This window comes from Calidris pugnax, unplaced genomic scaffold, assembly GCF_001431845.1.
Source record: "Calidris pugnax isolate Ruff unplaced genomic scaffold, ASM143184v1 scaffold371, whole genome shotgun sequence".
Taxonomy (NCBI): domain Eukaryota; kingdom Metazoa; phylum Chordata; class Aves; order Charadriiformes; family Scolopacidae; genus Calidris; species Calidris pugnax.
In genome coordinates, this window is record NW_015091373.1 from 95,324 (window position 1) to 105,994 (window position 10,671).

Genomic DNA, 10,671 nt, shown 5'->3' on the forward strand with positions numbered 1-10,671 from the left:
CCGCCAACAGGGTTATTTCATATCACAAACGGCACAATCAATAGGAATTAGAAAGTTTCCCGAGGAGCTCTCTCTCTCTGAGAACTCCTTGCCCCGGTGCCGGAGCCCTGAGCCCTTCCCTCCCTCCCGAAGCCGCAGCGCTCGCAGGGTCCCACATGGGCTGTCCCTGCGGGGAGAGCACGGCTTCTGCTGGGGGAACGGGCTGGAGACAGTCCTGGTGTGTTTTATATTGGTATCAAGATCAATACTGGTTCTTTGGTATTATTGCTATTATTTAGTCTTAACCTATTAAATCTATTTATATTACAACCCTTGTGTTTCCTTGTTTTTCCCCGATTCCCCTTCCTGGGTGGGGAGGGGTCATCAGGGGAGAGAATAATTGTCTGAATGACACTAAATCGTTGTGGGTGCCTCAAACCATCACAGAACGTCTCTGGAGAACCAGGGACCAGTGTCTGGTGCAGTTTGGTTGTTTTCATCTTTGTCCCGGAGCAAATTTGGAGAGAGTGGGTTTTTAGCATCAGCTACGGTGTGTTTGGAGCAGAGGAGGCCGGCGGGGGCTGCGGAGGGGCTGCTCCATGCTGGGGGGGGCCAGGCAGCCCACAGCGTCCTTACCACTGGTGTGACGAGCTGCAGCACCAGCCTATCCTTCTTCTTTGACATGGGGATACCTTTTCATACAGCTTGGGCTGTGACACCCTCTGGTTCCTCGAAGACAAGAACCTGAAGCTCGTTTTAAGTATTGAGATACCTCTGGAGCCCGGCCCTTCGCTGTCCCGGAGGGCGCAGCACGGCGCCCAGGGGCTGCAGCAGCCCATGTCACTGGGGAAACCCAGCTCCTGCCAGGGACTATTTGGCATTTTCTGCAGAGGTGGCTCGGTGCCCGGTGCTGCTGGGGCTGCTCAGGGCAGTGCGGAGGAGGAGCTGAGGGAGAAAAACAAGCCAGAGAAGGCAGATTATGGAACTTTGAGAGAGAGAGAGAGACTGCACCCAGCCCAGAGCAAGATGGACAACAGCATTCCCAGAGAATTCTGCTTTGACCCAGGAATGCCTCAAAGTTACATGTTATAGCCAAATGGCTGCTTTTTCTGCCCATCTTTTTTCACTTGGCTCCAACTTAGCTAATGAATTCCCATTTGTGCCAAATTAGACCCAATCATAACACCGGGTAGGATCCCTGAGAGTTTTTGTATGTGCTCATGATGAAGTAATAGGGTTATATTTAATTTGCCAGGATTCTGTTATGTTCCTTTATTTCTTTGAGATTTCTTTAGCGTGTGCTTTTCCTGTGAATTCTCAGAGCAGAAATGCATGTTTTTATAAACAAATCTTAAAGTGTTCAGTATAGTCATGTATGTATTGCCTCCGGTCAAACATGGCAGAGTCAGCAGCTAAAGTGATTTAATTTTTATTTGCACGCTCAATGTGCATTAACAAATTCAACATACAAGGTAGCATTACATAATGTAGATGAGCTTATAGCATTATGCAGTTTCACACATGTTGAGTTAGGTTTTTTTGCCTCTTTTTTCTTTTTTTTTTTTTCCACACAAAGTTGTAACTGTCCAAGTTAATTTTACAATAGAAGACACAAGGTAAAGAATAACCACACCTGGGAGATTTTACAGTGAGTCCGCTGTCACTTACTGCCTATTTTACGTTTTAAAAATATATATATATCTGCACATCTTCAGTTTCTTATCATTCCAGAAGAGTGTTGGAGCTACTCCTATCTGCCCGATAGCCGAAGTCTATTTACCCTGAGCGTGTTTCCTTGACAAGAAGTTCATCTTTCCTTTTCAACTAAAGGCATTTTAAGACCATGTAGGCTTACGCATGCTTTTCACACCGAAGGGAAAAAAGGGAACTTTGTTGTTACTGTTTGGAGGGCCTGTTTGGAGCGGTGTTGGAAAGCACGTTCCGAGGAAAAGTCGTGACAGTTGCTAAACCTCAGCAACACAATTGCTTAGTGCAAAAACTAGGATTGAAATAGAGCTACATCAATTTACAAGGGAGAACCCGTTCTCCGGTCTGTGGCTGTGAGCCACTGCTAGAGCACGAGCGAGAAAGCATTGAAGACAAAGATAAAATCAACTACAGCCTTGGGCAGAAATCCTGGGAAACAGGATTGACAGAGCATGAACAAAGTCCATGCTTCCGTCTGCCACACAGGGTTGAGGATAGAGAGCTGCAGCCGCCACGCCACTTCTGGTGCTAGAAAGACACTCTGCCTGGAAGGAATTTTGAATAATTAGTGATGAGTGAGAAAATTTGGCTTTCCAAAAATAAGAGATGGAAGAGATGGAAGAGATGCCAAACTATTGCCAAATAACAAAGTGCTGTCTGTTCGCATGAAGAGCCCTCCCATCAGTTCCCACTTTACGTGGCGACTGGAGTGAAAACCGAGTAAGACTCAATTATTCTACTGTCATTATGGTGAAGGTGGAAAGGATCATTTTTTCCAACAGGGCTCTAAAATTCAGTATTCAAGTCCTGTAAGTAGTTCAATGATCTTTAACTTTTTAAATTATGATACATTATTTACATTCCATGGGGCACAGAACAAACTGGCTGCCCGGAAGCAACTAAACGTTTACTGAAAATTTGCAGTCTTCTATGTGCCTCTTTGCACGCTCACTTCTGCTTCAGGTTGCCATTGGAGAGTTCAGAAAGTCTTGCAATTTCTGCAGCCTGTTTTAACTATTTCCGCTCAGTTTACCAACAATGTCTACAATCAATTATTTGCTGCCAATTATCATCCTTATATCTTTCCTGGCTTGAACGTAATTAGAAGCCAAATGGAGTTCCTTGCCAGGACGCTGCCGTCATGTACGGAACCTGGTCCTGTCCTGAGGCTCATGTCTTCACCACGAGATCTAGTGCAGCAACTTCCAAACTTGTATTCGTGGAACTTATGAACTTCTGTTCAAAACTACTATTCAAGGTTAATAGCCTAAAGTGCTACAGGTCACACTGGCCAAGTACCATTTCTACACTTCAGAGGTGATGGTGAGCATCTCCCAAGTCTCAGAAGTCATTCACAATTTAAGAACTAGCCCAAGCTGCCTTGAAATGCTGAAAATGAACTTCCTGAAGTGTCTGACACCATTTGTGGTGACAGGCTTTGCCCATGTTTAGTCCTTTTTCAAGAGCTGGCTCTTAGGTAACTGAGAAGATGATGTATAATGCAAATTGACTCAAGTGTGAATGAAGGGAAGCTTTGTAATTTTTTCACTTAAAACCTCTTCCCCCAAGATATTTTCCTATTTCCAATGTTACACTGTTATAACAGAACTTAGCAATCATGTAGAATTTCACATTTAATGTTTAAAAGAATCAGCAAGTTTCCTTACCAATAAATGACATGTCAGATTTGGGGTTTTTTTGGGCCCTTCATGCACAGACAGGGTTAAATCAAATGAAACAGCAGAGTTTCGCCAGTTGTGACAGTCCATGAGCTTGTGCCTGTGCTAACTTCATGTGGCAAAAGCAACATGATCAGTTTGTTGGCGTTTGAATTTTAGATGCAAATCTTTGATGCTGTGGTGTTATAGCTCCACAAGAAGTACATCCAAACCACAAGTATTTCAGTACCTGACAACAGAATTATTTATTCTCTGAAGGAAAGTGCCATTTTCCCCTGTATTTTCCTTTTGTGCAAGTGCAGAATTCTAAACCACCTTTACACTGCGATTTCTAATGCGGTTGCTACTCCCAAACCAGTGAAGAACAGAACTGCAAGAACCAATGTGCAGGCAAACTAACAAGAAACTAGCGGTTAAACAGCAGAATTCAGAAACTTTGGGAGAAGCCTAATAAAGACAGGCCAATCTTGGTGAATACCAGCAAAGACAGTTCGGCACAAACACAACTTCCATAGTGACAGATAACTGTATTAAAATCTGCAACTTGATATTGGTAGTTATACTAATTTCAGTTTGTATTAGGCATGCAATAGCGTGATTACACTGTTATATATATTTGTGATATCTTTTTTTTTTTCATTTAATGCTCTTTAGAATTTTAGTGCCCTGCAAAATCACATCACTAGAGAACCAATCAGCTGCTGCTTCTTATGAAAGTTTAGTTCTACAGCTAAAACAAGGTTTAAGTCTGTTCTACGAGTCAGCTGTCGCTGCTGCAACCTCTGCTAGTATTCGCTCAGGCTGTGCCATTTGGCAACTGGCTTTCTAGGAGTCTCACACACCTCTCGCCAGTGTTCTACACCACCTGCAGTAATGCTGTGCGCTCCCAAAATCAGCCGTCCCACCACTTCGTTTTTCGTGGTACGGTCGAAATTGATAACTAGAAATTCAATGCTGATGTCAGGAAGGAGATCAACAGGGATATCGTAAATGAAGGATTCATTAAAGACAGGATTCAAAGTGCACTTCTTCACGTGAGTCTTCTTTTTCGCTATGCGCTTTCTTCCGTAATAAACATTCACCTTAACGTACGGATCTGCTGAAGAAGAGAGAGAGAGAAACTAATAACACAGCCCAGTAAGGCTCCTGGCAGTAACGGACAGGGTTCCGCTGGCTGAACTTGAGCCAGCTCAAGTAAAGGGTGTGAATCTCGACAGCTCCCTCCAGCTCCCCAGGGACAGGGGCTCTGTGGGCATCATTTCTCATTGCAAAGCAACCAGCTGATGTCAGCAGCGGGAGTTCATCGTGAGTTTCAACACTGCATCAGGACTGGGGGGAAGCAAGCAGTGCATAAATTGCAGTAATTAATCCTGGAAATACCAAAGAGGTGGGTTTTTGCTGAGGTCAGTGCCCAACTGGCCAAAACTTTCACTTTTCACTGTCATCTATAACAAGAAATATTTTCACTCTATTTCATGAAATAGCCCAACAAAGTGTTAAAATGGTTCTAAGAATTTGCAGGAGAACATTTATAGTGGAAGCTACTGAAAAAGAAAGGTTTAAAACAAAGCTTTCATTTTTCCATCAGCCTCATTCTATTACTTTATAAGTCAGCTCACTCTTTATGCGGATGCTTCTTAAAGGTTAAAATTAAGCTACCAGACACACAGTGCTTTTTTTTCATCTAACACAACTTTTGAAGCTGGAAGTCACTTGCCCAGCTGGCACTGCCTGATTTTGACTTTTGCTATCCAACTGAAATTATGATCTTGTGCATAATGTCAAGATAACATCAAGAAATGATGTTAGCCTTGCAAGATTCACCAGGCAGAAGCTGATACTGCAAAATTTATCCTGTAGTTGGAGACCACATACAGAAAGTTTTTTTTTTTTTAAAGAGAGTAAAATTTAAGGCCTACAATAGATAATTAAGCCTAGCCTGCATTCTTTCTGAGGTGTACAGGAGAAAGCTGCAAAAGCAGGACTAAATTAGCTATCAGTCAGGATATTATTGAATCTCAAGTTGATTCCAACCATTTTCCCATAATCCTGAAGGAAACTTTTCTGAGGGGATTCAGGAGTCTGAGAATCTGTGCCCAGAGGAAAGCCAGAACAGCTGCTCTTCTCTTCAAATCATGGAACAACACAACCAGTAAAACCACCACCAACAACAACAAAAAACAACTAAATTGTTTCTAATGTCATATGAATTTACTTTTCTCTATTCTGAGTCTATCCTTCCTCTTTTTTATGCTTCCTCTCTTTTACCCTCCTCTTCTAGGGGCAGGGTTTGAGGCAGACACAGCAAGCAGCAGTCATGCCATGAAAAAAGTGCTGCTCAGGGCAATGATGAGTGAGAGCAGCACGGAGGCATAGAGCCTGCACGCTCCGGCCAAAAGAAGCACGGAGATGTGCTGAATTTGGAAAATACTGCCTTCATAAACAACCAGGTGACACCAGAAAGCTGCAACTGTTGGTCTCGCAGCAGGAAGGATTTAGTCTTGTTTGTCTAACCATCTGCTGGGGAGTGATGGCTCGCTGCGAGAGAGTTTGAGGAAAAGTGTGGAAACAAAGAAAATCTTCAGATAAGACAGGTTAAAAGATCTGAAAGTGAACTTGGAGATTTTTTTTCTACACATTTAGAGCTGGAGAAAATAGCTTCTACCTGAGAGGCCAGTGATATCCATCTTTGGCAAATGTCTGGCTTTCAGCACCACAACGGTCATTCTCTGCGCCACAGGCTGGTAAGACAAGGAGACCTGCAGCTCCCCTCTGCTAATGCATTTCTGTGAAAAAGAAACAGAAAGAACTTATTAGAACAAGATGGTCAAGGGCAAAAGTTGGAGGTCACCAGAATCTCCTTTCCCTGTGCTAAATGCCTAAAAAGTTGGAAAATAAAATGCAGGCCATTTGAAGTGCCATGGACAGTGGGAGCCTCTGGGAGAAGGACCGAGTGGCAGATGGCAAATCCTCCTGTGCTGTTCACCCCACGCCTGTCAAGCACAGTGAGCATCATGGCAGCCTCTCCCCTTGAATTCCAGGTTTCCATGAGGCAAATCTGGTGGACATCCTCCAAGAGAAAAGTGGCTGTGGCTGCCTTTTGAGGTCTGCTCAAGAGGCAGGCGCAGGGTTTAGCAGCTTCAGTTTCACTGGCTTTTGGTGGAGCTTCAATGTCTGAGCACCTCAAGCTCTCTAGGTTTGCTCTGACAGTTTCACCATCAGTTTAGTCTGCAAAGGTACAGGATGAAGATAAATAGATAAAACCAGATCTATTCAGTTACTCTTGCTCTATCTCCTTCAAAGAGTAACATATTGAGATAATTAGTTTTGGTTTCCAGGTGGCACTCATTAACTTTCATTGAGATGGCACTAGTTCTGATGTTTATTTGCTCTCAAGGCAAACAGCAATAGCAGTGGGCATGGAGTGGTGTGGCGTCAGCACCGCACCGAGAGCAGAGCTACTGCCCCAGCTCCACTGGCTGCTGAAGGCTTTGACTCTCCGTACCTTGCCCTCCTCCTGCCCCTGGAGGTCTTCAGGACTGTTAACCCAGCAAAGGATGTTGGGGGGGCCCAAATGAAGGAATTTTTCTCCCTTCGAAGCAGTGAAGCACTACAGTAAATGTCACACTAAATGCCCTGCTGATCACGCAAGAGATGAAGCTGTTCTTTCAACTGCTGTTATTCAGCTTAGCGGGAAAAAATAGTGCATGTTAACTTAAACATGGCAAGTGTTCACAATTATTTTGGTGTTTTCTTTTTATTTGAGCAGTTCCTGTGTGTTTAAGACAAGTTTTCCATATGCAAGGAATGAAGGCTATTGCTGCTCACGCGAAATTTTGGGAGTAAATATATGAGCAAGTTCCTGGCCCTGGAAGGAAAATGTTCAGAACTTCGGCTCCTTGGATACACCAGAACACAACAGCCAGTGAGAGTATGGGGCTGGGGGGTACGTTGTTAGAATTTTGGAGTTCTTTTGGTCTGAAGTAATGTAATCTGCATTCTTAGATTGCATGTTAGAATGTGTTGGCAATGTTCAATAGGATGGGATGTACCCCTCTGCAGTCATTTACTGGGTTTTAAATGCAATTCTGAATTCCGGATGGTGAAACCTCCTAACACTGAAAACTTTGTGCTGAGGAATGTGCTCTGGGCAATCCTGCTTTAGCTGGGGAGTTGGAGCAGATCATCTCTAGAGGTCCCTTCCAACTCTGACAATTCTGTGATTCTGCAATGGCTGTTCTGACATCCTGGACCCGTGCAGATTTTCAAGAATGCACACTCGACACCAAGGTAAGTCTAGTTTTGATTACTAACAAATGTTAACATATTTGCATCCTTGATTAAATCTATTTTTATTTAGCTGGACTTCTTCCTCTATTTTTAATCTGTTACTTCTAAGAGACATGCCCAATGAAAAGAATACTATTAAAAGAACCTAAGCCAGCCACTTGTTTTATCATAACATAAAGCATCCCAAGAACCTAAGAAAAGCAAAGCAGTTACCAGAACTCTGGTTTTGTTGGTATTCTTTTGGTTTGTTTTGGGTCATTGACACAGAGTCCCCTTTAAATAACTTAGGGGGAAAAAAAAAGTTAAATGCCCCATATAGTAAACTTTTCAAATAAAATACTGCTACTCTAGGACATAATCAAGTATTTTATAGACCCCAGCAACAATTCCCAATACCTTAAGGCAACAAGGGAGCGCAAATGCCTTTTTCTATTCAACTTGGAGGATGGGGACCAACAATAAACCAAGCAAGAATAAAAAAATCCTGAGTACTGCCTCATCCTCCTACCTGCATGCGGTGTGTTTCCCGAGGACAGAAGACACCTTCCCCAGAAGGCTTGGCAGCACGTATGGATTCCTCATCTTTCTACTTTACAGCCAGACACTATGAGTGGGATTTGCACTACTTAAATTTTACGTGTCTACATTTGACAAAACCGCCTTAGACATACTTAGTTCTCAAGTGAGAAAAAAATAGAGTCATCTAGGTGCAGCTGAGCTGATTTAGACATCTGCTTCAGGACAGAAGGAATCACGTCAGACTCTGCTGGCTATGCTGACGTATTCCCACTGACTTACAGCTTACAGCAACAATTCAGATGTAGGTAATTACAATTATAGGTGTCTAAAATGGTCAGCCCAGACAAATCTCCCTCTTTAAGTGAGGTTTGTTTTTGCAGATGAATATCATGTTACCGCATCAGCTCTTTTACTTGGAGGTGAGGACTTTGCCATTTTTCTTGGCATCATGAGTTATAACATCTATAATTTCTATGCCTAAATAGTGGCCATGCCTAATCAAACTGCCATAACCACACAGCAGAGAACTGCCCAAGAGCTCAGCCACATCATACCAACAACGCGCGACTATGGAAAAATGGATTTAATGGCTAAAGATTTGCAGCATTCCTGCTTACTAGAACTATGAAGGCTCCCAGATCAAAATGTCCCAGACCTGCCCTGGGGAGGCCCCATCTGGAGCACTGGGACCAGTTCTGGGCTCCCCAGTTCTAGAAGGACAGGGAACTGTTGGAGGGGGTAGAGCAGAGGGCTACAAATATGATGAGGGGCCTGGAGGGCCCATATGAGGAGAGGCTCAGGGACCTGGGTCTTTTTAGTCTGGAGAAGACTGAGGAGGGGGTCTGATCAACGCCTATAAATACTTAAAGGCTGGGTGTCAAGAGGACAGGGCTGGTCTTTTTTCAGTGGTGCCCAGGGACAGGACAAGAGGAAATGGGCACAAACTTGAATATAATAAGTTCCACCTAAACATGAGGAGGAACTTCTTTACTTTGAGGGTGGCAGAGCCCTGGAAGAGGCTGCCCAGGGAGGTGGTGGAGTCTCCTTCTCTGGAGACATTCAAAACCCAACTGGACAAGTTCCTGTGCAACCTGCTCTGGGTGGACCTGCTTTGACAGGGGGCTGGACTGGATGATCTCCAGAGGTCCCTTCCAACCTCATGTGATTCTGTGATTCTGTGAAAAGAACCGGGATCAAATACAATGCAAGGAGTCTTGTGTCATACTACACAAAGCGACTTACTTGTATGTTCCTTTTGAGGATCTCCCTGGTCAGCTGAACCTTTCCAGTGCTTGGATCCACCCCTGCAAGGGGCACCATGACCTCTCCAATAACATCATCTCGAGAGAAGCGATCAAAGCTCAACACGAGGAAGTGAAGCACCAAATCCTGGAGCTGGCTATATGGGATCCCATAGAAGGTGAAGGTTTCATCAAAGACTGGGTCTAGTGTCTTGCGAAGTACACGAGTCTTCACTCGATGCCTTTTATCTGGAAGAATTGTCATCTTGATGTAAGGGTCAGAGCTCTGAGTGTGTTCATCCATCACTGGCAGTCCGTGAGCCTCCTGAATGGTAACTACCAGCGCTTTTTTAGGGAAGTTGTAGTCCACTGAGAAAGTCAGTTCACCCAACATGATGTCATCCCCTGGAGAAGATGGGGAGGAAGTTTTACTTCCGCCTGGAGTGAGGCTTTGATCTGGACTGAGTTCATCTCCGTAATCTACTTTTATTGGGAGCTGATCAACATGGGGGACTGCATTTGGCCCATCTGGAGCCTTATTGGAGCCTATTAAACCAGATTCAGCAGCATCCACCAGGAGGTTTCCCCTTGCAGTCTCCTTAGGAGTGCCATTCTTGTCTCTCCGGATTCGGTTAATTTTCTTCTTGTTACTCAAGGTCTCCGGATAGATACTGATGCCTTTCAACATATGAATGAATTTATACGGTGGGGTTTTGTGCTTCTTTTCTGCTTGCTGGTGACAGCATGTCCACACAAAAACTGTTACTGAGACAGAAACCACAAGGACAGTAGCACCAATGAGACCTGCCACAACCGGGGAGACATCTGCAGAGGAGACAACGCAGTCAGGAACAAGCTCATACCCTTGTGGTGGCTGTGCCCCCATGGGGCCGAGCACATCTGCCTGGAGATCTGTACAGCACTACTGTGTTCTTAATTCAATGATTGTGGGATCAAAGCTTCCCCAGAATAAAAATACTACTTCCTTTCATTTATATTTTCCCACATGGGAAACATTTTACACTCCTAAGGCTTGACTTTTCCTTAGTGTGTGAATTTCACACACTAAGTATTTCAAATGGTTGATGACCTTATCTTGCCAAATCAAGGTCCTGCATCACCAGCATCTCCACAGGAATACGGTTTCTTGATTTGCAAGAAGCACTCTTTTATTTATTAATTAATTGATAAATTAAATTTATATTCCATTATTTAATGCATTTATGTATTTATTTATTTATTTATTTACATGCCCT

The 10,671-nt window shown here is 43.8% G+C and overlaps 1 protein-coding gene across 3 annotated transcripts; it reads right to left on the reverse strand.

The window, feature by feature from the left end:
* Window positions 1–1,392: 1,392 nt before the first annotated feature.
* On the reverse strand, window positions 1,393–10,316 carry SYT11 (synaptotagmin 11). 3 transcript variants are annotated; one of them, XM_014961331.1, is made up of 3 exons: window positions 9,417–10,316; window positions 6,031–6,151; window positions 1,393–4,461 (listed from the first exon to the last, which is right to left on the reverse strand). In XM_014961331.1, exons 1-3 carry the CDS (start codon window positions 10,299–10,301, stop codon window positions 4,151–4,153), a joined length of 1,317 nt encoding a protein of 438 aa, XP_014816817.1. In that variant the 5' UTR covers window positions 10,302–10,316; the 3' UTR covers window positions 1,393–4,150. The 3 variants fall into 3 exon arrangements, with proteins under 3 accessions (XP_014816817.1, XP_014816816.1, XP_014816815.1); XM_014961330.1 differs by having other exon boundaries at window positions 1,393–4,464; XM_014961329.1 differs by having other exon boundaries at window positions 6,028–6,151.
* Between the last annotated feature and the right edge of the window lie 355 nt (window positions 10,317–10,671).

Coding starts and splice junctions, on each gene's coding strand:
- SYT11 (XM_014961330.1), bottom strand. CDS start 10,301: ATGGGGGCACAGCCACCACAAGGGTATGAGCTTGTTCCTGACTGCGTT. Junction 6,152..9,416: donor TCCTCAAAAGGAACATACAA/GTAAGTCGCTTT, acceptor TCTTTTTCACAG/AAATGCATTAGCAGAGGGGA. Junction 4,465..6,030: donor GGATATCACTGGCCTCTCAG/GTAGAAGCTATT, acceptor TCTCTTCTTCAG/CAGATCCGTACGTTAAGGTG.